This window comes from Momordica charantia (assembly GCF_013281855.1).
Source record: "Momordica charantia cultivar OHB3-1 chromosome 6 unlocalized genomic scaffold, Mcharantia_2.0 BLBB01000006.1, whole genome shotgun sequence".
Taxonomy (NCBI): domain Eukaryota; kingdom Viridiplantae; phylum Streptophyta; class Magnoliopsida; order Cucurbitales; family Cucurbitaceae; genus Momordica; species Momordica charantia.
The window spans coordinates 29,131,932-29,159,121 of record NW_028275164.1 but is presented as its reverse complement, the minus strand read 5'-3'; the positions used below and the strand labels follow the sequence as shown (position 1 = coordinate 29,159,121).

General features: G+C 31.4%; 3 protein-coding genes across 11 annotated transcripts; 2 read left to right on the top strand and 1 right to left on the bottom strand.

The window, feature by feature from the left end:
- The first annotated feature begins 4,218 nt into the window (after nucleotides 1-4,218).
- LOC111025999 (uncharacterized) lies at nucleotides 4,219-4,759 on the top strand. Its single transcript, XM_022303963.2, has one exon. The coding sequence runs from the start codon at nucleotides 4,359-4,361 to the stop codon at nucleotides 4,545-4,547; it is 189 nt and encodes a 62-aa protein (XP_022159655.1). The 5' UTR covers nucleotides 4,219-4,358; the 3' UTR covers nucleotides 4,548-4,759.
- A 12,008-nt stretch (nucleotides 4,760-16,767) lies between these two features.
- Nucleotides 16,768-18,773, top strand: LOC111025935 (heavy metal-associated isoprenylated plant protein 30). Of its 2 annotated transcripts, none has more exons than XM_022303859.2 (3): nucleotides 16,768-17,247; nucleotides 17,976-18,051; nucleotides 18,183-18,773. In XM_022303859.2, the coding sequence occupies exons 1-3, from the start codon at nucleotides 17,074-17,076 to the stop codon at nucleotides 18,503-18,505; spliced, it is 573 nt and encodes a 190-aa protein (XP_022159551.1). In that variant the 5' UTR covers nucleotides 16,768-17,073; the 3' UTR covers nucleotides 18,506-18,773. The 2 variants fall into 2 exon arrangements, with proteins under 2 accessions (XP_022159551.1, XP_087980952.1); XM_088124826.1 differs by lacking the exon at nucleotides 16,768-17,247 and adding an exon at nucleotides 17,313-17,902.
- A 1,559-nt stretch (nucleotides 18,774-20,332) lies between these two features.
- Nucleotides 20,333-23,994, bottom strand: LOC111026101 (RING/U-box superfamily protein). 8 transcript variants are annotated; one of them, XM_088126133.1, is made up of 8 exons: nucleotides 23,847-23,994; nucleotides 23,597-23,770; nucleotides 22,713-23,110; nucleotides 21,977-22,111; nucleotides 21,842-21,884; nucleotides 20,933-20,996; nucleotides 20,746-20,863; nucleotides 20,333-20,658 (listed from the first exon to the last, which is right to left on the bottom strand). In XM_088126133.1, exons 3-8 carry the CDS (start codon nucleotides 23,003-23,005, stop codon nucleotides 20,505-20,507), a joined length of 807 nt encoding a protein of 268 aa, XP_087982259.1. In that variant the 5' UTR covers nucleotides 23,006-23,110; nucleotides 23,597-23,770; nucleotides 23,847-23,994; the 3' UTR covers nucleotides 20,333-20,504. The 8 variants fall into 8 exon arrangements, with proteins under 8 accessions (XP_087982259.1, XP_022159783.1, XP_087982261.1 ...); XM_022304091.2 differs by having other exon boundaries at nucleotides 23,597-23,750; nucleotides 23,847-23,988; XM_088126135.1 differs by adding an exon at nucleotides 23,215-23,241 and having other exon boundaries at nucleotides 23,597-23,979.
- Nucleotides 23,995-27,190: the final 3,196 nt, after the last annotated feature.

Here is a 27,190-nt window from a genome sequence, read left to right as displayed (position 1 = left end):
TCTATTTGGACTACAAATAAATACCTACGGTTGGCAAATAATCATCCCAAGTGAGAAAAAGTGTAAGATAAAAGGAAAAGATTTTCTTCTCACGAGAGGTCGTGTTCTTCCTCTACAAGAGAGAAGTTTGTAACTCCCGACCTCTACAAGAGAGAAGTTTGTAACTCCTGTTTTGATATGTAGTGGAATTTTTCAATCATTACTTGTGGCTTTTACTCTAATTTGTTTAGTGTTTTTCACCTAAAATTACGTTGTCATATTCTTCATCTTCTTCTTCATTAGTACATCTCCCAGTCAATCGTAGTTGCGATCTTGCTTTATTCGATCTTACTCATTCTCAACATATCAGAGATATAAGTCATATATATAAGTAATTATATCAGATATATCAATTATATACTTTATATTTTATATATATAATTGATATACCTAATATCAAGTGTATCACTTATATCGGAGAGGGAAAACATAATCACCTACAATTATTTTATTAAATTAATATATTTTGTCAAATCAGCAAGTATAATCAACAACTACTTAATCGCCATGATACCTTAATGTTGGTAAATTAACTATCAAGGAGGTCAAAGACCATTTAGAACTATTTCTCAAAATACAGTTCAATCGAAGTGTATGTTTTGAAACTTAAGAGACTAAATATACACCGACTTCCACTACTATAAATAAGACTTTTTTTATGTCTCAAAATGTTTGATAAAGAAGTAGAAAATGTCGAGAGGATCTTTTCTCGACGAAATATTTGTCTAGAACATCGTCGGGCAAAGACCATTGAGATAGTCAAAGCTAAGGGTTTAAATACTCAATCCAAATATATAATACATTTATGAGTGACCTCTAATTTAAATATACAATATATTAACAAAAGTAATATATACGAGAACAAATAAAAGTAAAAAATATTATAATATTGTCGTGCACATGTAAACTATATCCAGTTAAATTATTTATTTGGTTTCTATGATATAAATTTAGTTTCAATTCTAATCCTATGATTTTAAAATTTTCGATCTAGTCCTCGTAGTTTAACTAATCTCACGCATCATCTATAACTATTCATTGAATACAAGATAAAATTTGATTTAAATGGAGTTAGTATTTTCTATTTAGTTTATTGTGTTTGGTATCCGATAAATTAGGGCGTTGATATTGAATAAGAAAAGAAAAGGATTTTGAAGTTAACAAAAAACAATTGATAATTTGTGAGATTTGCGCAAATCTAATGGATTAAATAATTATATTTAAACTTAAATTATAATAGAAACTAAATTACAAGGTTTAAAGTTATATATAATAAACTATAAAGATGAATGAAAATTTCAATAGATTACGATTAACAACATAACTCAACTGGTTAAAGTACCTATCTTCAAGAGGCCGTGAGTTCGAATTTTCACTTCCACATATTGTACTAAAAAAAATCACAATACCATATTTTCAACTATAGCAAATTATGATTTTACAAATATGACAATCTTAAAAAAAAAAAAAATTGTTCACCTGCCTGTTTTAGACATTTTGAAATAATTTTCATTTTACGCTTATATCACTCATTTCCATCTATTATATGTCTATTACTAATATACTCTATCAATAGTTGAGGAATGTTTTAAGACGATTTCATTTTTCTAGATGATTGGATTTGGCTGAGTTTTCTTGAGTTGTATGTAGATTAAATCGAAAAAACGAAATATACCTGCATAAATATAATTCATCAATTTTTTTTAATACAACATATATGATTAAGGGTCGAACTCACAACCTCTCAATTAAAAATATATGTCAATTATCACTCGACTATATTCATTTGGTCAAATCAGCCATTGATTATCTAAGTTGGAGGTTAAAAAATGTTTCATCCCACATTTCCTCTCGTAATAAAAAAAAACAGTGGGAAGTGGAAACGGAAAGGAGATAAGGATGATGTCCCTGTCCTCTCTTTTTGACTTCGAGATAATTCATAATAATATTACTTCTTTTTCTTTTTTCTTAAATAATTATAATATGCTGAAATTAATTAATAGAGAGGGGGAGAGGGGAGAAGCATCTACATTCACGCGCTTCCATCTGGCAAAACCAGGGTCGCCCACGTGGATATCCGACCCGCCCACTGATTGCATTTTATCAATTATTACGCACTTTCCCCATCCCTATAATGTAATAAATAAATATTTTGTATTTATAATATTTTCTGTGGGTGTCCTCACCATTTAATGCGATTTAAACTAATTTTATAGCAAAACCATGTTCCATCTTATAATATTTAGTTTGTTAAGGTACCATTGTATTTTTTGTTTTCTGTTTTCAAAATTAAACCTACAAGCATTATTATTTTCATATTTATGTTTCTTTATTTTGTCATCTAATCTTTAAAAATATTTTCAAATTTTTAAACCAAAAAAGATCGGTAAGTTTTAAATAAATTTATTTTTGTTAAGAATTCAAATATATTATTTCGAAGAAGGTTAAAAATATATAAAGGAAGAGTGAGAAATCAACCCTAAACTTACTAAATTTTAACATGATAGATTAGTGTTGGCTGCCAACAACTCAAATTAATTGAAAGTTGAGAAGGTTAAAAATAAATATAATTTTATATCTAAAAATTATCGAACATATCATATAAATGTTAGAGTTTTTCAACCAAAATGACATGATCTTAAAAATGTATTTAAAAGTGATACAGCACTCGATGTTTGAAGTTAAGTTAAAATCTATTTATCATGATCAATATGAGGTTAATTCAACGGTAATTTGTAATTCTCTTTGACCAATAGGTCAAAAGTTAAATTGTTAGATCTACTAATAAAATAAAAAGATTTTATGGTGGAGTTGTTAAGAGTTGTTGTTTTTCATTTTTTTAGTTTTATTTTGAAATGATTGTTTTAGTAAATAGTTATACAATGCTGTAATTGTCATATTTTGTTTAAATTTTATTTTTTTCTTTCTGGAGAACTTGAAAATTTTAATTAAATTTGAATTCTTAAATATGATTTTTTTTATCTGTTTTTAAGCTTTGAGTTAAAGGTATTGAATATCTTATTTTAGCTTGCTTATATTAATATCATTATTTAAATTATCTAAATTCTATTTTAGATAATTTATCTTTTAAAAAATGTTTAAATGTTTTAAATGAGAAATGAATTACAAAAAATTGATTTTAATGTCATTAAATATCTTATTTTTGAACATTTATATTAATATCATAATTTTAATAATTTATTTATTGACTTTTGATTTATTTAATTTATAATATTAAATTATTGGTACTTCGAACTTTAAAGATTTTTCATGAAAATTAACTTAATTTTTCAACAGTAAATAATTCAAATATGTAATAATAATTAATCTTTGCATCTCGTTCAAACTATACCCTAAATGAAGAATCCGTCGCCAGAATAGGAGAAGAAAAAATTGACTGGTGCAGGAAAATTTTAAATTATGATATTAATATAAACGTTTTCAAAATAAGATTTTTATTATATTTTAAATTAAAATTTTTAAATTTAAAATTATGATATTAATATAAACGCAGCAAGTGACTGTATACGTCTCTTTCACTTTGAGAGATTGAGATGAAAATCCATCTTATCGTACTTTCCTAAATAATTTCTAAATATAATTTTTATTTAAATAAAAAAAATCATGTATGGACCATATTACAAGTTAATGTCATCGCACCAAAGCGGTTGTGTCTATTCAAGAGGTTGTGAATTCGATCGTCGTCCTACATGACATATTAAAAAAAAAAAAGTTAACGCCACCTTGTGTCTATTCAAGAGATTAAGATTAAAATTCATTTATCTTATCTTCCAACTTAACTCCACTTGAAGAAGACTTCTCTTCGAGAGATTGAGATCAAGTTCCATCTTATTTTATCTTTCTAAAGATAATTTTTATTTAAAAGTAAAATTAAAAAAGAAAAAATAAACCCTGCATGATATACATTTAAAAATTCATGACACCAAGGTAATTTTTATTATGCTGAATTATGCTCACTTTTACGATAATGCATGTCTGTGTCTTAAATTGAGACCAAAATCCATCTTACTTTCCTAAATAGGTTTTTTCCTAAAAACTATCTTATATTTCCAATTTTTTTCTTTTTAAATTACTCGAGTATCCCGAAAAAGGAAAAAATAAATAAAACCCAGATTTCGGTTGTCTATAAATAATCCATATCCATAGGATTGATAGGAAGGCAAAAAATCAAAATAAAAGTTATATTTCTAGAAAAGAGAGAGCGAGAGGGCGAGTAAATTTGCGACGGTTGGATTTGAAGGGATAAACTTTTGGATATTAAGATTGGAGTAGAAAGGGCAACAGAATCGACGGCGGAGATGATGCTGGTTTCGGTAGTGGCGGAGCTTCTGGAGGAGTACACGGTTCTGCTCGCCGAGGTGCTGCGGCAGCTCTTCAATTCCGCGCCATTTCCTCGCCGAGTCCGATTTCTCATCCTTCACAATCTTCCTTCCGGCAACAATTCCAACTCCTCTGCGCCATTGAATCGGATGGGCGAATCGGCGTAACACCGATTCCTTCACTTGTATTATAAAATCGCTCGTTTTATTCTTCTTCTGATCTGGTGGTTCAGTTTGATCTGTACATGGACTTTGGATCTCTGGATTGTTCTAGAATGTGCAATTTAGTTGTATGTTGCGGATTAGGATGAATTAAGTGTGGAGTTTTGTGGATTTCTGATGAAATTGGAGATAATTGTTTTGGATTTTGGAATTTTGTACTTCCTCTGCTTGTATTGAACGGCGGCTAGCTCTTTTTCGTTCGGACTAGAATTGATTTAAAATGTATTTTATTTGTTTTCAAAATCTGAATTCGCACTCTTTCAGTTGTGATGTTCGTATTCTTCTCTTCAAAACAAAAATCAATTAACATATTTGTGTAATGGATTCAAATTGGAAATGAGAAGTTGGGACTTTTGATCCATTTTTCTAAAAATCCGGCCCACGCTATTCTCACTTTGGTTCCCTCTACCAACCAACTCACATACGACCTCACACATTCTCGAAAAAATCGAAATTACATAATTTCGTAATTGATTCTTAATTAAGAAGTTAGATTTTCTCTCCGTTAGATCTTTAATTGAAAAAAAAAAACAATCAATCAAATTAAAAGGTTAGATTTTTTCCGTACTAAGTTAAAAAAAAAAGATCAACATTAACTCACTTATAATTTTATAATTTTTCTTTTATAAGTTTCTAAAATTTTGACAGATTTTATAAAAATGAGAAGAAAAATTGTAAACATAAAAAAAAAAAGTTAGGAGAAATAAGAGTTAGAGAAACAGAGAATATGAGGGTGTTTTAGTCTTTATACAACTATATATCTCTTTACTTTAAGTCTTTCAACTAAATTGTTTTAAATTAGTTCAAATTTGTTTTTTTAAGACTTCTGATAGTTTTTCAAAAATAGAATCATAACAATTCAATTTTCTATTTTCTATTTTTTAAAAATTATTTTGAAATTCTATATAAATAAAAAAAACAGTTTTCAAAAGTTCAAAATCTGATTTTTCTTTTAATATTCAATTTTTTTTCTTTCTCATATTTATCTTTAAAAAATTTATTTCTCACACTAAATTTTTTTATTTCTAAAGTACAAACTTTATTTTTTTCTTTCTAAAATTTTTGTATTTTGAATATTTATTATTATTATTTTCTCTCTAAATTTTTTTATATTTTTGTTTTTTTTCTAATACACCCGTTTCATTTCTCTCTCTAATCATTTAATATTTTTCTCTCTAAAATTTCATATTTTATAAAGAGAAATCTAATTTTTCTTTTGAAAATTATATTTTATTTTCTCATTCAATTTTCTTTCATGGTAATTTTTATTTATCTTTGTATTTATTTATTTTATCTAAAAATTATATTTTTAATCTTGTTTTTATCTCTAACATGTCTTTTCCTCTCGACTTTATTTTTTTTTTCTCTACAATTTTTCTCTTTTATCTTTAGCTACTCCTTCACTATTTTTTTTTCTAAATCTTTTTATTTATCTCTCTAAAATTTATCTTCCAAAAGTTTATTTACATCCCTACACTAAGGGAAGACAAAAGTTTCCGTAGGGTCGAGTCCCAAAAATAGGAAATGCATGTCCCGACTCTGTCCCCGTCCTCGATTCCATTTTTTAAATAATTAATATATATTTATTACACTTTTTTTAATACTTAAATTATAAAAATAATTAAAAACCAATAATTTTTCTCAAGAACATTTCTCTGACCCAAGAGCGAAGTGGAGACGAAGACTAAAATTTTTCACGAGGACAAGCATCCTCATCCGCACCCACACTATTGTCATCTCTACTCTACATAAAATTTTCTCTCTAATATGTATTTTCAATTTTTAAACTTTTGAAAAACAAAAAATTAAAAATGGTTACCAAACATGTTTTGGTTTTCTGTTTTTTAAAAACAAAAACAAACACGGGCCCTAAGTGTTAAGGATCCCACATTTGATAAAAGGAGGGACAGTTTATAATAGACATGAGCTACTCCTCTCATTACCCATTAGTTTTGAGATGGAACCCCACGAATATTGATATGGTATCAGAGTCCAAAACGTTCAAACGAGCAATCAGTCCAAAAATGGGATCCGACCAAGATCGATGAGCCAAAAGAGTCACCATCTTGAAGGGACATGTTAAGGATCTCACATTGATAAAAGAAAGGACAATTTATAATAGACATGAACTGCTGCTCTCATTGCCAATTGGTTTTGAGATGGAAACTCATAAATATTGATACTAAGTTGATAATACAATTTTTTTTGTTTAATACGTACTGATTTTAATATTAACTAAACAAATGAAATACATTAACTAGGTTGTTATCTAACTTACTTTTCAATAACAAGAACAAAAAAAAACGTATTGATTTAAAAGTTTGACCCTTCTATCTAAATCTTCACTTTGTATTGTTAAACTAAAAAAAGACTATTTTTTTTCATTGAAAAAAAAGGGAAAAAACTAAAAAATTCTTAATGGGTAATTCCAAGCTTTAATGTTTCTTGAGATACAAGCATGTGGTTTGCATATACAAGACGTACAAAAGTGTTCATGAGGGTTGCCATACACACGACATACAGAATATAAGATTAGGGCAATCATACGCAGGCATTCAAAATATATATATCAGAAATGAGTTGATGCAGATTTTCACACTGATGTCACAGAAATGACATGTACATTCTCGTTTTCTAGCTCATAATTCATTTGTACACAGAAATCTAGTACCAGTGTGATGCTCTATCGAATTCACTACGATGCTTAAGTTAAAACTTAAATGTGAGCAATCGGTTTTGAGGTAAAGTATATATTGTAATTGTAGGAATCTTAGTGAGAGTCTACTTGAGAACGTGTGCCGAATTCGCCAAAGAGTCCACGTAGGAGTTTTTGTTTATCTCAATTATATTTATGTGGGGTTTATATAGAGATAGAGAGCGAGTGAGAAAATGGGAAAAGAAAGCTGCACGGGGAGCTGTGGGGACCTCGCCTGATATTCCTTGTCTTTCTTTTGCCATTTCTGAGTGGTGCAGCAACATCTAGGGTACCTGACTGACATTGTGCTAGATGCTTGATCACTCTCCAGATTAAAAGAGTCATTTTAGGTGAAATTTACCTTGAGTTTTAAATGAATTATCTTTAAATAGAAGCATCCCTAGTCTGTAAATTTAATATTTGGAAGCTAAGCATATTATGTCATTCATTGTTGGAAAAAAATAGATAAGTCGATCCTCGAGTAAATTCTTCAAGTAGAAACTATTTGATTTTCCCCTTCCACAAGCTAGAAGCATATAAGTAAGTAACAATAACAAAGGAATAAGAGATAGAGATAGAAAAGTTTAACACCACAATGATTATATTGGTTCACCACTATCCTGAGACTAGTCTTCTGCGAAAAAACAGGTTCAACTATAGTTGAGAATATTGAAATGGAGATCTCATTCAATATATTACTATCTTGCTTCTAAGTACCCTAACAATGACTATCTAGGATTACACAATTGGAAATACCCTCACTAAACCCACGAGATACAGACTCATTTTTTCACCCACACTGCCAACAACCACTCTAGTCTCTGTTATTTTGATTATGCACTAATGAAACCTTAACATAAGTACTATATTTATAAGAGGTCAAATATCCTAATTCTTATAGAAAAACAATATTGTAATCCTTATAAGACAATGATATCCTACCCTTGGTAATATTGTTGAAAATTCTTTTCTTCATAGGACACGGGTCATCTGTTTTGGCTCCATTATCCCAACATTCATCTTGAAGTTTACAAGGAAATTTGTCTCAGGAGATGTTAGAGTATCAGAATCTTTGCGTTGAAAGCTGAGCTAAAAAATGATAGAAAAGTTACTCAAGGAAAAGAGGCAGTAAATCGAAAAAGCTCTCGATTTTTACGGAGACCTGCCCTAAAATTAAAGAGGGGTATAAACAATTTAAGACAAGGAACTGCTAGAATTCATACACAGAAAAAGGAGAAAAAGAATATTAAATAAAAGGAGGAAGGCTAATTTGGTGGAGAAATATAGCAGTGGAGGTTGAAGCAGTTTATTCGAGGAATATTTCGTCATTCCCCGCTTCTTCCTTTTCTTCTATTTTTTCTCAAGTTTTGATGGATCGTAGTCGTTCTCCTTCTCTCGATGTTCTATGATATAATATGAGCTAAACCTACTGTGGGGGTTATGGATTTATGCTTGTAAATGCTGATTTTCTGATATAAGAAGCGGTTTCTTTTCTATTAAAGCTTGTATTTCATTCTTAATGTTTGCGTGATTGATCACCATGTTTAAACTATTTCTTCTCTTTGTTTCTCGAAGAATTCGTGAGTTCTTAAGAATAAGTCTGACCCAATATAGCTATAAACTATGCTCATACTTCATTAATTTAAACTGGAGTTTGGTTGATGTAAAAACTCTTATAACTCCCTTGTTAGAGCATTGGTTAATAGTAGTATAGTACAAATACATAACTCTTGCTCCTTTCCCTTGATAAATAATGTATGTTTTATATTTCGACTATTCTGTGGTTTCATGTTCAAACATATATCTAGCTTCTTACAACTCATATATATTTGGTTATCACTCTACTTTTTAAACTTTTTAAGAGCATTTCAGTTAGATACTCTTGTCGAGATGATCATTTTATCACTTGCTGCAACTATTTAATGCATATTTACACAAGGTTATTGAACCGCAATAAGTTTTTGCCACCGTTGCTGAGGATTATTTTAATTATTTGTTTTGAAATTTTATCACGGAATCTGTGTTTAAAAGAAACTTTATTTTTTTACCTCGATTTGGTGAATTGAAATAGAGATGAATGTCACAATTATCATTAAAGTAGAAGAGAACATGATTATATTAAAAGGACGAAATAAAAAGAGAAAAATTTTCTTCTGCAGACACTTTTAAATATAGATATAGATATTCTATTTTTAAAACAACAAAAAAGCAAAAAGAAAAAACAAAACTTTGCCCATAAATAAGATTGGGTAATACTAAAAAAATATATTAATGAGAAAGATGGGTCATGATGAGAAAATGTCAACTTGTTGATTCTATGGAAATTATGAAAACTCTTTATAATCAACATTAAAAAAAATTTAATTTCATTGTTTCTTTCAATTTCTCGTTTCTCATCAAGTAGTAAGAGTTATCCGTACTATAAATATAAAATCCTAATCAATTCTCTTATTGATCTAAATCTTATCTATCATCTAAATATTTATTCCTTTTTCCATTGGTACTTTTTTTTTTTTTGACAAAATTTCTCAGTACTCAGTTTCCTTTCAATCAAGAGTTATATAATTATTCTTCAGTCAAATATTGGATCAAAATCTCAGATAGATCTAACGTAATATATTCTTATTACATATCCACGTTGAATATTAAATCGATATATGATACTCAATTAGTGAACTAAATTGGAAAAAGAAAAATAATGATATAGAAATTAGATCTCAAAATGTCTCTCCTATGTACATGAAATGACATTTTTATTCTGTTTTGTGATATTCGGGCTAGTGGTTTCGTTGGGTTGTTGTCTTTGTGCCGCACATGGTATCTTGTGGATCAAAAGCCTTTGGAAATTTGAAGATTAAGCAAACTTTCAAAAGTCCAAGAAATATCTACAAAAACAAAACCGTGTGTGTAAATTGTTGAACCCCTCAGTTACATAATGCTGAATCTAATGCTTATACATCAGCTGCACCATAAGCATGAAACTTTATTCCCTCTGATTTTTTGAGATTTGGAAGAGCCCGGATCGGACCGTTTGGTAACGTTTCTGATTCTTGTTTTATGTATATTTAGTGCTATATTTTAAAAAAAAAAATTTTATCATGCTTTCGAAATTTTGATTTTGATTTTGATTATAATTAGTTTATATTGTTGATATTCTTATTTAATGTTAATGTTGAATGCTAATTAGAACAAAAGTAATGATTTGACACGATGTGATCACACAAGAGAAAACGTCAATGGATTAACCATGAAAAATAATTTTGCCCTTACCCTTTTGACTTTTTTAACTCGTTTATAAACTTATTATCATATCAATATTTAAATAGTGGTGTTAATTTATTCGGGTCTTTTCAAATTTTAGAGAGGTAATTAAAACACTTTAGCATTAAGAAATTCAATAGGCACAAACATCAAAGTTTACAACTTGGTTTGTAATTTAATATTTTTTATTTTAAAAATTCGTAGACATTTTTTGGTACATCTCTATCAAAACATATGTTTCTCTAAAATTAAAAATAAAAGACAGAAAAAGAAAAAAAAAAAACAAAAACTAAGACCTCTAATTTGATAAGTATTTTCTAATTTTCTATTTTTAAAATTTAAGTTTAGAAACACTAATTACACATGTTTATTTGTTTTTGTTTCCCACGTCAAATTTTAAAATTTTAATCAAAGTAGGTTTTAAAAGTTTATTTCTATTTTTAAAATTTTATTAATAATTCAACTGAGTTATTAAAAAAGATATAAACAAATCAAAGAAAATGGGTAGGAAGTAAAAAAAAATTATTAATTGAAAATTAAAATCAAAATGGTTATAAAACATATTGCACATGTAGCTTTTTTCTTTTTTCTTTTTTCTTTTTTTTTTAAGGAAAAAATATGTAGCCGTTTGTTAACCCTCTAGTTTTCAAATTGTAAATAAATTAAAAACATATTTCTATTTTTTAAATCTATTTTATTTCTTCTAACACTATTTTAATCCACTCAAATATCTCCGTATCTCTTTTCTCTCTAAAAAATTTGTACGAAATTATATTTGATGATGTTGAATTTTTTATCAGGTCCACACAAGTGGCAGATACACTTTTTTCCATAAAAACTTGTGCTTGTATAAACAGAAATCTAGTACTAGTAATACTCTGTCATTTTGATGCTTAAATTATAACTCAAGTATGGAGCAAACGGATATGGAGTAGGAAGAATAAGGAAGTAATAATCTCGAGGATGAGAACATATTTGGGAAGTGTGTTCCGAATCTTGACAAGGAGATGCACATGGAAAATATAGCTTAATTAGCTTTGTTTAGGGTTGCTCTTTTCCTTCTATATGGAGAGAAAAAGAGAGCGTTCCTAGTGGGAGGTCTCCACTCCCTCGAGTGTTTGCAAGGGAGAAGTATGTCGCGCCAGAGACCTTGAGACCACCAATATTCTCTACTTCCCACTGTTCTGCACCTTGTGGCGTGTAGCGTTCTGGGTGCATGATGTCAGCATCCTGCCTGACTATTGGTACGATCAGATTCTTTATAGTGCGATCGGGTAAACTGAGTTGGTTTCCTTACTTGGCCTTTGTGACTTACTTGACTTAAAAAAAAAAAGATACCAGACTTGACTTTTTGACGCGTGACAATTTGTTTTTATCTTATAATAGTACTAAAAGACATATAAAATAAATATGTATTTAAAAAAATATCATTGTTTTTGTTTTCTTAAAAAATATCATATAAGTGAGTTTTGATTGCTGTGACGTGATTATATAAGTTTGTAATTTATGTTATTTTTGTAAAATTTTAAACTTAATATTATATGTATAAATATATATTTCTTTTGCACTATTTTTATATTACTAATATTCTCTTCTAATATATATAGCCCTCTGTCTAGTTTTTCTCATTCAATTTTTTATATTTCTCTAAAATTCATCTATAACTTAGTTTTCTCTCTCCATATTTTCATATTTTCCTTCCTCTACATATCTCTCTCTACTTTTTAAAATATAAAAATCAAGTGGTACCGTTTTTGCCAACATGAGCCTATATAACTCAATGTTAAAAGACCTATTCATAATGTTTAAATCTTCAAATTTTGGTGTACTAAAAAAAATTATTTCATTTTATACGTTTTAAAAACATAAAATAGAAGAACTAAAAAATAGAAATTATTATCAGCTTGATGCTCTAAACGACACGGATACTTTTTAAAAATGGGAAACAAAGTACACTAATCTGGTGAACATAATTTCATATCAATTAAAAGTGAAGAACATTATGGATATATTAGAATAACAACTTCGCCCATCTGATCAACAAAGCTTAATAACGATTAAAAGGGACCTACACCTCTCATTAAATATCAAAGATTCGAACTCAACGCCCCACATTTATTTATTAGTATGACTAGAGTAGAGTTTATAGGCTTTAATGTTTCGGTGAACCGAAAGTAAAATTTGCTGGCTTTAGTCTAAAATAGACAATATCACGTCATTATAAAAAGGATCGAAAACAACGATCGTGATTTTACATTATTCGATCCCCATCTCCACAGTACAGATGAGAGAGAGAGAGTCATCAAAGTTCTTCCTGTCGCACATTCGATTACCGAAGAGATATTAATAATTCATACAAACAGATAGGAATATGAAGTAACTTTGCATATGGAGAACATGTGATGTGCCCTTTCCAAATGCATCTGGAAATTCCAAACCACGCCCCAAAAAAAAAAAAAAGTTACTTTACAGAACACTCGAGAAATGATTCATTATTATTGCAAAATACTATTTTTGACTTTTGTTTTAATTATGTGTTTCTTTTTCAATAATAGATCATTAAAATAAGGTCACCCAATGACATGTAAATTATGGTATTAAATTTAAATGGACATTTCTATATGTTCAAATATTCAACATTAATATGAAAGGTGAATTGAAATTTAGTGTCGCAAATTAATTTGACAAAATATTAATAAAATATTAACAAAATAACTATCTACGAAATTGAAACATTGATACTTCTATCAACATCGTAGAATCGTCGTGCAGAACGCTTCATCTAGACTAAACTACATAATCAACATACTTTTCTGTTCACACTCAACCGATGGAATAAACATAATGAAAAAGTAAAGCGATCTAAAATAATAATATTTGAAGCATATATATATTAAATGGAGAGAGGATTTGATGATTTAAGAATAATTTCTCTCTTTGTAAATGTCAGTGCACAGGAGTGATCATTAAATGTAGATTAGTGCTTGTTTACATGGCATACACTAGTGCATAATGTAATGCAAAATGATACCTAAAATTAAATAAATAAAAGCTAACATTTGTTTTAGAGTGCTTTAATAACAAGTACTTTTGTATCAAAATCACTGGTCTTTTTAGTTCAACAAGACTTCACCGTTACCGTTACGTAAATAATATACTAACCAGTTGAATTATATTAAGATTTTAATAATGTCTAATGAACAAAAGTACTTTGATTATAAGCATAAAAAAATCACTTCCAACAAAGCACTTTAAAATGCTAATTTTGACTTTGTTTTCCATATGAAAGGTTAAGCATGATAGTTTGGATTTTTTGTCATGCCAAAATCGTTATCAAATATATTTTAAGGGTGTGCTTAAAATTCTTTAAATCAAACACTTTCTTTATTGAAATAATTTTGAGAAGAGGTACTTCCAAGTGAAATATTTCCATAATTGAATATTTTGTTCAATTCTACTTTTTTTCAAGTTAATGTGTCCATTTTTAATTTCTAAATTTAATGAAGTTTAATTTGCTACTCTAAATTAATTTTGATTTATGCTTTTATTTAGCCCTTTCTCTTGGGTACTTTTAATGAAAGATCGAAGTTTTATAAGATGGTTAGACATTCCAAGGTTGAAGCAAATCTTGCAACAAACCAGTTAACTGAGGGTTAAGAACTTTGTCTAACTGCTTTGAAACAATGTCCAACACATATAGTTAAATTATAAATTCTGATGAGGAAGAAATCCGAACAAGACACCCGTCGGGCATGGAAGCAACAGCGAGACGCGAGATCACAGATAGTTAGCATCATATGCTGCACACGCATATGGGTACTTCGCCACCACAGCTGTACGTGCCAAGACGTCGAGGCCTTGCAGCCTGCGACCTGGCAGTTGCAGGGAGCAAACCAACAAGCGCCATCCACTAACTGTTAGTGATGTCCGCGTCTCTCTGTCAGAGCCTCGTACACCTCGATGTGTCCCTACACCTTTAACCATCATTCTACCTGGCTGGCCCACTGCACCTACAAAAAGGGCATGACTCCATCACCACTAAGTAAATGAAAAACGTGTCACTAAACTCTTTGTGTCTAACTTCTATTTTTCATATTTTCACATTGATTACTGACTTGATCCTTGGAATGCGTTAGGCGGGACACCGCACCGACATTGAATTTTTTAGTTGCAGGTTCATTTGGTCTTTAACAAATGAACACCCCTGAGGGATACGTGAATCTCTCCAACATTTGCCTTCAACAAATTTTACCACTAAATTTTATAGTTTTTTTTATGTAGTTTTTGAACTTTACAAGATTTTAATCACGTTCTTAAAATTGTTTAAAAAAAATTAGGTTCTTAAAATTTTGATTTCATTCTCGTAACTTTATGTTTTTAACAACGTAAGAAATGGTGATGTGCCACGCTAATTGAAATGATGAGGGATGATTTGACACTATTGTTATTGGCTCATCTATCCTTTCATTAATTAATTAACTCCTTTATACCCTTAATAGTTTAATCAAGTATCGTTAAACAGCGTCAAAGATAGCATAGCTCATTGATAATTGATATATAACTCTAATCAAGAGGTTGTGATCGATCCCCCACCCCACATGTTGTATGTTAAATAGCGGATCTCGACCTAAACTTAAACGGCTTCATCTACCTCTATTAGTAGAGTTCATGACTGCAAGAGTTACATCTAATTAACATGACTTCTCACTTCTGAAATTTGATTTCTCAAATTGTTTCAAACAATTTTATGAGTTTTATTCCAACAATTTTCTGCATTAGTTTACAAAGATAAACAAGCTACATGTTTTCCATTCTTTTGTAAAATAAAATGTAACATAGTAGCATTTGAAGGTGCATATCCTGAATTAAACTAATGATCTTCCACAAAAATTTAACCAATTGTATAAATGAGTCACTTAAACAAAGTTTTAGGATTTTAATGGATTAAAGTGTTATGTTGGAGTGATTTCTCACTTACCACGTGGCAGTCTTTGATATGCTGAGAAGAAAGGTCGGTGGCAGAGATGTTGCTTAACAAGTTGAGCTGATCTGATTCCAGTTCGGTCTCTGTGCAAATTAGCCAAGCCGACCTTATCTTCCACATGTTAGCCATTCGAGCCGACGAAGGACACTTCACCAGGATTACGTTTCCGACACATTTAATAGTACGACCATCATTTATGGAACCTAAAAGAGCTGTTGGAGTTGTGTCGGAAGCTCCACCTATAAATAGAAACCTCCTACATCATTCCCAAGTATGCGAAACTATATTCTCTCTCGAATATAGTTCGGTCATTCACTGACTTAGACGTCGTAGTATCTTTTGTTTTGCAGGTTCCTAGCTCGTCACACTTCCTGTTCGTGTCATCCTTCACCCAAGCTGAGTTACACAGACTTTGGTCAAATTCTTGATCAAACATATTAGTTTAAGATTTTAATGGACTCATCTTACAAAGTTAGGAATTTATCAATGAAACTATTAGTTTAGAATTTTAATTTATTCAAATGAAGTCTAATTTTTTCCCTCAAAAGAAATAATAGAAGGAGGCCCTAGCATGTATGAGTATTTCTCCATTATCACTACACTCACAGATGATGAACAAGAGAACCAAAGGATCGAACTGATGAAAAAGGTTCTCTTTAGTATTCTGAGACATAAAGATTTGACAAAATGGCAATGTGGGCCATATTACTTTGCAGCCAAAGCTCTAGAGAACGAGAAAAAACAGATGTTGGTTCTTGTGGAACTGTTCTAAATTTAATTTATTGTCAAAAAAGTAGAACCAGAAAAAAGAAGATATTTGGAATATATGATTAGTTGTTACCTTCAGCATCAAAACTCACAACTTTTAATGCATATGATAGTTTCCCCCTTTCCATGCCTATTCACATCACAACCAGGTATTTTAATAATTGATATCGGTCGAGATCTTTCCACGAAAAATATCGTTAAAATGTTGATATCGATAAATATCTCTAGAAAATCGTTACAATTCGATAAATAAGTCTTTTAACTTTCTCAAACTTTTAATATATTGCACCAATTTTAACATGGTTGATGATCTTGTGAACATGGGAGGGACCCTATTGATGTACTGACCAAAACTTCTTCCCCAAAGCATAACTTTTTTCCCACTCTTTTTATTCCTTTATTATTCCCCCTTTTCTCATCTCAAGGGTATTTAGTAAATTATAAAACCCTCCATATCATCTGCAAACTATGCAATAATAATATATATATAAAAAGCTTTGTAAAAGAAGAACACTTGGAAGTTTTTGAATTTAATTGTTTAAAGTTATCTCTGAGCAGGGGTGGGGGCTTTGGATTAAGCATTAAGGAAAGCAATGAAGATCAAGACCAAGGGGATGCCTCTGACACAGAGGAATATCTTCAAAGGCTGGGGATTGTTTTGAGTTTTTATGCCTTTCCTTATCTCTCTCTCTCCTCTTTCCCCTCTTTCTCTCTCTCCTCTCTCTTTTTTTTCCTTATAAAACAAGTTTTCTGTGTCCTTAACCATGGCTACCGTACTCCAAACAGCTACGTTTGGTTCCGTTATTTATTCGTATTTCCTACGTTGTTTCGGAAATCCCCGTAATCATCATCATCATCATAATCATCATCCTCGTCATCACAAAAGCTTCAATCACTTCCTCTTCAACATGCCAAAGCCTAAACCTCTTTCCTTGCAGGTTAGTTTCATCAACAGAAAGATTTCATAAAAGTTTGGTTTTTTTTTTTCTTTTTCCCTTCTTTTTCTGTTGCTCTAAAAAGAAACAAAAACTAGATAAAAAGTTGTATTGTGGTATGAAGATCATCTAACTTTTTTTGACTAGTGTTCTATCTATTAAGTTAGGCTCGAATTTACTGTTGTTACTGTTTTATACATAAAGGTTTTATAGATGGGTTTTCGAGATTTTTTTTTTTAAACATATTTTGTCTTTTTGTTTCAAATTTTCATGTGGGTGTACTGTGAACTTTTGGAAAAAGCTCAACTTTAAAGCCAAAAATCAGCCAGGGTTAGTAGGGTGTGGAGCCAGAAATTTCTTTTTCTAAACCTTTTAAGAGATCAAATTAAACAAAAACTGTAAAATTTTAATTATTTTCTTCCTTTTGGGCTTGCTATGATTATATTCTTAAAAGCCATGATTACAAACTTGTGTACTTTTTCTCCTAAAAATAAGAACAAAAGGGTTTTGGGTTGAAGGCCTTAGTGGATGTGGGAATCTTCTAGATGTGAAAAAGAAACTACAATTTGCTATAACGTGACTTTTTCTTAATTCCCTTGGTTTCTTCATTAACCCCTTATGAAAGGCATTTTTTTTCAGATCAGCAAAAGGAACAAAGGTATAATAATAATAATATCATGAGAGAATCTAATCTATTAATTTGAGGATCTGATATTTTTGCCCTTTTTCAGACTGTTGAACTAAAAGTCAGGATGTGCTGCAGCGGTTGTGAACGGGTTGTTAAAGATGCCATCTACAAACTTAGAGGTACAAAAACAAAGGCTCTCTTTTTTTAGGGTTTTAACAGTTTGAAAAAGAAAATCTAGATGAAGGGTTGGGCTTAGTTTTGAGAAACGTGATTAGGGTTTTGTAGAAGTTGATTCTTTAATTTTGAGTAGGAGTTGATTCTGTTGAGGTGAATTTGGAGCTGGAGAGGGTGACGGTGATCGGATATGTCGATCGGAATAAAGTATTGAAGGTGGTTCGGAGGGCCGGGAAGAGGGTGGAGTTTTGGCCATACCCAGAGCCACCATTGTACTTCACATCAGTGAACGATTACTTCAAAGACACGACCCGTGAGTTCAAGGAGAGCTACAACTATTATCGGCATGGCTACAACATCGGAGAGAAGCACGGAACGATTCCGATATCTCATCGAGGCGATGACAAAGTGAGCAACATGTTCAACGACGACAATGTGAATGCTTGTCATGTAATGTAAATATATAATTAGATATGAATGTGAGCCCTAGCTCTAGCATTCAATGGCAGCCTTGAATTAAAATGGGGCTTAAGTGAAAGTCTATATGTGGTGTGCTTTTGTATATCTTGGAATTGAAGGGTTGATGATCTTTGTTTCTAAGTCATTTGTACAGTGTGTAAAATGCAGTTTGATTTGTTCCTTTCCTTTCCCTTAATTTGTAACATGAGTTTGTGTATTATACTTAAAGCAAGTTTATATTACCAAATTTCCAAGTGTAGTTTTATGATTTTGGTTTCCTAGTTTAACTTTATTTTAATTATTTCCGTGATTCGGAGTTGAGCTAAAGGTCTTTCTTTTTTATCCAGAGACAAATCCGAGCAAAAATATAATGTCGTTGAATAAATAACATCTTATGATGAGTTCAACGGAACAAAAAGGTAAAAAGCTCGTTTAATTCTGATTTCTAAAACCACGGCAAGATATTCAAGAAAGCAGTAAAACGGATAGAATCTGTAGAAAACTTAGGCCAGTTTGTCCATTATGTGTTATATACCAAACGTACGAGGACAATTCCTGTAAATTGTGGGTAAACTCAATATTGGGCCCAACCTATTAGCAATGCAATGGGCTTTTTAGGGCCCAATTGGGGGTCCAACTCAAATGCTATTGGGCTGAACCTATAAGCAATTAAGTGGGCTTTCTAGGCCCAATGGGGTGTGTACAACTTAACTGGAGCTGGACTTGTCTTAGTGGTCTACCTGTCATAGATTTTTTGAAATTTATAATAAATTACCTTTTATTTTTTTCTTTGAACACGAAAATATATAGGTGGAGATTCAAACCTTTTTATCGAAGATAAGTGTGAGTTGTTAAGAATGAATAAATCATCACTCAACCCAAAAGCTTGCGGTAGTTTATTCATCCTTCACATAATCAGAGTAGGAGGTCATGTATTCAAACACAACTTAAGTTTCAGATATTGTGAGTTCTATCTTCTACCCCACATGTATTAAAAAAAAAGTTAAGTCTATTTTTTGATTAAATATTTGTTTTAGTCCCCAAAATTTGTTGGAAAATGTTAAAATTAATTAATGATAAATTTAACTGGCATAGCTAAGTGAATCAGAAAAAAACACGCCAACTTAACATAGTTAAACTAGTTCCAGTATATATCCAATTTCGAATACAACTCAAATATTGAACTCCAAAAAAAAAAAATGCATGGGTTTAATTTTTTTCACCGCCAAAAGTTTGGAGTAATTTGTGAAACTTGTCATATATGCGTATATATAAAGAGGCCAATGACACCATTTTTTAAAATTCCTTGTGTCAAATACAAATTATAAAGAATTTATTTTCTCCAACCAATGTCTTTATTGAAGAGTGCGATTATTCTCTCTTATAAGTCTTTAACATCTTATTCTTTTTTTGTTACACCTTTTCAGGTCATTGTAAAAGGAGGGTAAAAAATTCCCATATCTGAAAGAAAGAAATTTGGACGTGGCTTTCCAGTTTGGAAGAATGTAATATTTAATTATTTATTGTTTGCAACCGGACAAACTTTATTTCCTTTTATTTTTTATTTTTTTATTTTTTGTCAAAATTACAATTAGAATATAATTTTCTTAGCATATGTTTATAGCTTCTTAAGAAAGGCACAGGCTTACTAGGAGTAGGGACAATATGTACTGTAGCAAGCTCGGGAAGTTTTCATAAACCTGTGACCAAACATGGATCGAGTTATGCTAATCCAAACCTCCTACCTCAAAACCCGAGCCAAATGCCTCGAGGGGGAAATGACAAGTAAAAAGCGCGACAAATTTCGCTACATCCAAAAGAATCCGCTGTAAGAATATCAAATAGTAATGGCTTATAATCACAAAAAGATGTGTCAAGGTACACAATTTCAGTGAGTCAAACAAACATTAAACATATATATACGAATGTGGGAGAAACGAGGGAGCTACCTCTTTCTTTCTTGGATCTCTTTTCACTTTATTTATCTTTCTCAATTCATTTAACAAACAAAATAGTAAGAAACTATATAGCTGGATAGTACCCAATAGTGATGTTCGATTCGACTCTCTGCAACCCTCTTGTTGAACTCCACTCCTGGAAGAACTCGAGCGCAAGTCGAAACACGGTTCCAAGTCCAAGCACCACAATGACTCCTGTTCTTCAAGGTTTTCAATTACCATAAACATGCACAACATGAAACTAGATAGCTTGTTCTGCAAAAAGGACTTTTAAAAACGTACCGATGATGATATTTACAGGCAATGCAGAAACACCGAGGGTAATTGATATAAGAACATCCAATAGCAGACCCCCTATGAGGATAGCAAAAGCCAACCAAAGTGGACTGAAGCAGTGCTGCTGCATAAATAAAATATGAAGGTTGATGTTTTTGACTAATGAAACAAGGATATCAGTAGAAAAATGGACCTTTTACCCTCTCAGGATCTTGGGTTCTGTAGGTTGGATCAATCCTCCAAATCCAGTAGTTGGTCTGTGCTTGTCAAATATAAGAAACAACCGAAGTTCAAGTTACTTGCGACATCCATCGAGATCATAAGTTAATGCTAAATGTATAGTGACACGTAAATTTGCAATTCTCATGAATCAGTAGTTTGAATAGACAGCGACAAAACATACAAAGCAAAAGAAAGCTTGTCTTTAGAGCAAAACATTAACCATAATAATTTTCGAGCTGTGTAAATTATTACAGGATTTTGGTTTTCTTTGTATATAGTTTTGGGGTGATTCACTTTGCACATTGCCTCTTTCTCAACAAACTATTTCATTCATAAGCTAAAATATTCTTTTAGAGGGGAGGAAACGTTGTGAATGATAACCTGTTGTCCTCACCTATAATATCTTTCCATATTTCATTTCAATTCCAGGTAAACCAGTAACTTAGATTCAATACACTGGACATATATTTGCAAATATCCTTTTTTTTTTCTTTTTGATAAAGGGGGTCGGAGCTTTGCTCCCCTATATCCACGGGTACTCACGCTTGCCTCAAGGCTTGGACCTAGGAGACATCAAAGATTTTTTTTTTTTTTTGCAAATATCCATTATTCTACTGCAAAAAGCCTTTCAAAAATGTAGCGAATGCAAAAGTGAAGAGAGAACAAGTCTAGAATTCATCTCCATATAATACATACCAGTACATCAACTGCAGAACCAAAAACATTGAACAACAACTCGCAACATTTGATACTATAGTGAAGATAAAATACTGATTCAATATTCATTGAAGTGTCTGATTTAATATGCTTTAAAATTAGGCTTAACGAAGATGGAAAAGGAATTAATCAAAAGCATTGCACCATGAGCTAGAATACCTACACCATGATGTGATTGGGGAGGTGATACATTCGCTGCTATAACCCTGCAAAATTAGAAAAACTACATTTCAGAATGCCCCCAATACAATATCATTCTGTAAAATTAATGAAAGTCATCCTCAAATAGCTAACTTACTGGCATATCTCACATCTGTTTGATCCTTTAGTCCGAAACCAAGTATCTATACAAGTTCGGTGAGCTTTAGCGAGACCGCCTCGACATTGACATCCAAGTTCTATCAAGGCTTCTTCCTTCTCTTGCTGACAAATTCTGAATAATAGTACTCAGACTTAATGGCCTCAACTTCCTTTACAACATATTAACCAGATAAATGAAGCCAATGGTAATTGTGGACATACTCCACCATAATGCAAATAACATGTCAACTGAATGAAAGACAAGAATATTTGAAGAAAAGTTATCTGTATATCATGTATATAACAGGTATGACTCCATAAAGAAAATCAATAGTATTATGATGCCTACATATCAAACTTATCAACTTAAGTTTTCAAATTTAGCGATAGTTGATCAAAACCCCTATTTCCTCTCCCAATTGATATTAATTGGTCATGTGCTGATGGTGATTCAAACGAGAGAGAGAAAGAGAGGATTAACAATATGTATAAAAGATTAAATATATCATAATTTGTCAAATTTAGCTTTTGGGTTTAGTCCTCCAGGAAGACTTGAAAGTATCTCATGTTTTTAGATCTGCCAAAAGATTGAGCAATGAACAAAAAAAATTAACAACAGCATGAGGTAACCAAAATGGACCAGCAGAAAGTAATTATTCGACTTCATAATTCAGAAATGATCTACAACAATTAGAATATCATTTTTCAGGGAAGAGCAGTGCGTTTGAAGTTACCTGCACTGCTCATCAGAACTGGAAGCCATAGACAAGAGCTCCTTTTTGGGGGAAACTATACCAGGCGATTCTTCTTCGTGAGACAACCGGGTTGCCGTCGTCGTAGGAACCTCGGAGACTGGTTTGGGCTCCCCAGTTGAAACAACAATCGTCAACCGAGTATGATCATCAGCATCACTGGCAGAGGGCTCTGATGCTGATGGCTGAGCTCCCCGCTGCTTCTCGAGGTCGGATTCATCGCTTGAATTAGCTATGGTGCTGGTCTTTACATCATTTGAAGGGCATTCCGACATATTGAAAGGTTACTCAAATTCCAAACTCCTCAAAATTGAATCTATTGAACAAAAATCCTTGGCTGACATATCAGAGCATCATCCCTTTACCAAATTTCTCTCACCCTAAATTGAAATGGAAAATATCTGCAGCTCAGTCCTCATCCAAAAACCAAAAAGAAATAAACAAACAAAGTCCACCAACCAATTGAAGCAAAATTTCCACCTACCAAATTTCTTCCAGTCCAAACAAACGACTGAGACATAAAATACAATGAGAGACGATTGCATTACATGTCGCAAGTGAACCGAATAATTCATTCATTCAGAGAAAAAAGAAAAACAAAATCACGAACAACCTCCTTAATCCACAAAACCCAATTTTATAAAAGAGTCCCCACCAACCAAATCGAAGCAAAATTCTCTCCTACCAAGCTCATTTCAGTCCAAACAACGACTGAGACACAAAACTCAATTGGAAAAATCGCATTATGCACAGCAATGGAACTCGAAAACTCAAAAAAAAAAAAAAAAAAGAAAAACCCATCAGAATCACAAACCAGGTTAAAAGAAGCTACAGTAGAAAAATCAAGAAGCAACAAAGAAAAGTACCTGTGGACTCGGGATTGACGGCGGAGAAGATTCTAGGAGAAAAAATTGGGAGAAAATTTCATTCCCACTAACATTTTCTAGGTGGGAATTGGAAATATGGTTCTGAAATTGCGTCGTGAATGCTGGTTGGTTAGTTTTTATTTGTTCCTGAATCCTGAGAAAATGGGATTTACGCTGAACAACAAACGAAGAAAATCCAATTAATTTACGCAAATAAATTAGTATTTATGAGAAGAGTATATGAATCCACGTTATTTGTAAGCTCCCACAAGGATATTGCTTCAGCATTTCAGGCGGCAATTCTCACTCCCACATCGAAAGAGACCAGCCACCGCGACGACCGGTTTTGATTTTCTTTTTCTTCTTTCAAATTTCGAAGGAGAAAAAAAAAAGGACAAATAAGAACTTTCTTGAATTATTCCTATTAAAATATCCTCTACAAATCCAATTTTCAAATCCTAAATTGACCCATAAAATAAGAGCATGTAGATCAAGAGTCAAATTTCAATGTTCAACTCACATATAGTCAAATAGTAAATTCTTCTCTCTTCTTTTCCTTTTTTTTTATTGAAGATTCTAAGTCAAATAAATAACTTCCTTTTCTTTTTGCTATTCGAATCATAAGGCTATGAAACCCATGATGCAAAACCTAAACAAATATAGAAGAAATGAATACATATAATACTTATTTATTAAATAAATTACCTCTCATAAAAAAAACTCAATGGAAATTATTAAATGTGGTGTATCGAAGGAGAACTTGACAAAAACAGATCTCTAGAACCTGCGTTCTTAAATTTTAGATTAATTTAAGAACATATTTGAGAATATTTGAAGAGTTATGTTTGTTTCAGTGATACCTTCAATATTTTAATGAATATTCCTATAATTTATAGATTAATTTTTTTTACATTAATTTAATATTAGTTACATTTACATATTAGATTTATTTTTATTAATTTAAAATTTTGATTTTTATATTAAATTTGTTTATACACTTACCAAAGGTGAAAACCTCTTCCTCTCGAAGAAAAAAAATATTCCTTTTGCTATTTTTCCTCTGTTTCAATAGAATGCCTTTTGAGGTTGATTTGGGTCGATTTTTCTTCTTCTCTAGCCAAGAGCATCTGCTCATGAGTTTTTAATGCTAATACAAAATGATGGTAAGACGGGGGATAGAGTGGATTAGAAAATATAGTTGTCCTAAATCCTTGTATTGTTTCCTAAAAATCTCTTGCTAGGTGAAATACTTTGTTTAGATCATCCAAAGGTTTTCTTAATGCTGCTGAGTTATCACATAATCCTTTGAATTTTCTAACATAACCATTCAAAGATTGACTTCCCATTCTTAAGGTAAGCAGTGATTCATGCAAGTGTATTTCATTTTCCTTGTCATCGTTGATGCCAAAATCTGCTCAAGTATCGTGGAACAATTTCTCAAGCGAGTTGTTGTTGGACGAGCTGGTGATTGGAGACCTAAAAAACAGGTAGAGTACTACAATGCTCAAGTTAATTCTATGTGTGAGCTGGATAGATCAACTTCAGGCAGATTTCATACCTGGTTGAGTGAAGTGTAGGTGTATTTATATGGGTGAAATTGGTGGTTGTTCGTTCCATCAGTATTTTCTACTGTGCGGTAGGTGGGTGACCTGTCATTCACTGTTGGCCACGAACCCAACACCTTTTTCCCGACCTATCAACTCGGCCTAAGCTATTTGATCGAGGGGGAGCTCGACCCTCATAGTTGGCATTTTCAGCCTTCCAACAATCATGGTGAGCAATGCCTTCAATTAGAGCTAGCACATCAGTGAAAATTCTCGTGAAGATTTAAAGATACAATTTAATGGGTCTTCTAATAGATTTTTTAATTATCTTTTTTATACAATAATATGAGGATCTGAGAAGTAGATATTAAAAAATATTATTGTAAAATATAAATTACATCGATCAACCCAAACATAGCGAGCTATAGTAACACTTCTAGGGTTTAAAAATTTAAAATTTTAATTTTTCTTTTATTTTTCTGCTTTAAAAAAATTAACATTCACGGCACATTTGCTATGCTACAATTTCTTTTTTTTATTAAAACATCACAACCCTATTTTTCAAACTAAAATTTTAAGTAAACTAATAAAATAGACTTACTAAATAAAAACTATTAAATTAGGAAAAAAAAATCAGCTATGCACCTACCCAAAATAAAGCATACTTGCAATGGGCAATTTTTTTTGTATTGGATTAAGAAAATCTAATCTTTTTTCCATAGAAATTTAAACCTACCATATATTTTAGTTATTACATGTGTAGTGGAAGAAATTGTGATGCCACATGAAAGACAGATACTTGTCGAAATAAGTTCACATAACTTAGCAACTCCACCTCGAACCGACGATCGAGGTGAGAAACAACCGTCTCTAACAATTTCATACTTGCTAAACAGTTCGACCTACTTAGGTTCGACCTAAGTGACCCGACAAGTTCGATCTGCAAAACGACAAAGATAACTGCCGGTCGTGAGGTCTGTCAGACCACGCGCCTATAAATAGAGGGCCACATTTTCATCCCAGGTATCAATTTTTGCTCAAACTTCTTATTGAGTCCGAGCTACTTATTGATCTGAGAGTCGGAGAGTTTGTCCTCGTGTGCAGGTCAGTTCAAAGGGATTCGAAGTTCTCTAGCATCCGAGTTCGACCTTGACTAGGTCAAACCTTGTGAAAATTCTTGCATAAACAATATGAATGATTAAATCGACGACATTTATTATATTTTAATCACAATTGACTGGTATATATAATGTCTATTGATTTTCCATTGGACTATTTTTACAAATTTGTAGTTGAGTTTACTATTTTAATAATAAGGTTGTTTCTGCAATCAAATTCTAAAAAATCTAACTTGTGATGAGTTAATTTATAAAATAAACTAACAAAAAAAACTAAATTAATCAATGACAGAAATGTTGGGTCGGTGTGGTAAAATTAGTTTCTGTTCCTTTATTTTTAATGAAGAAAAATGTATTGCATGTTCTAACCTCTAAAGAATCAAGTATGATAAAATAATATTTTTATTTATATTTTAGAATTATACCAAACGAGCTGGAGGGGCTGAGAGAGGCTTAAAAAAAATGCAAAAACTTTGATTGGTTCAATACATTTGATTGTAATTAAAATCTGACGAACCATGTAAAGTAATTGAGATATATAATCAGGTCTATTCGAATATAGCTATCACCTCAAAAATATATAAATAATTTGGTTCTCTGCTTTAACTAAAAAAAAAAAAAAAAAAAAAAGTATAAAACCGCTAGCCACGTAGCCTTTAGCTTTATCAAATAATTTTTTTCTCAAAGGAGAGAAATAAAACCCACGTGCACAAAAATCTAACCCAACCGAAAAACAAAATTGCATGGTAAGACATTATTGGACATCTCACAAATGGAAATGTGAGCATAGTTCAACCTCCACTCTATATATTGTCGAACAAAATTAAAAAAAAAAAAAAAAAAAAAAAAAACGTGTAAGCGGAATTATCGTGCGATGACGGAAATGACAAAAATGGCCTGGAATTAGTTTAAGAACCGATGAGTATTAGCAG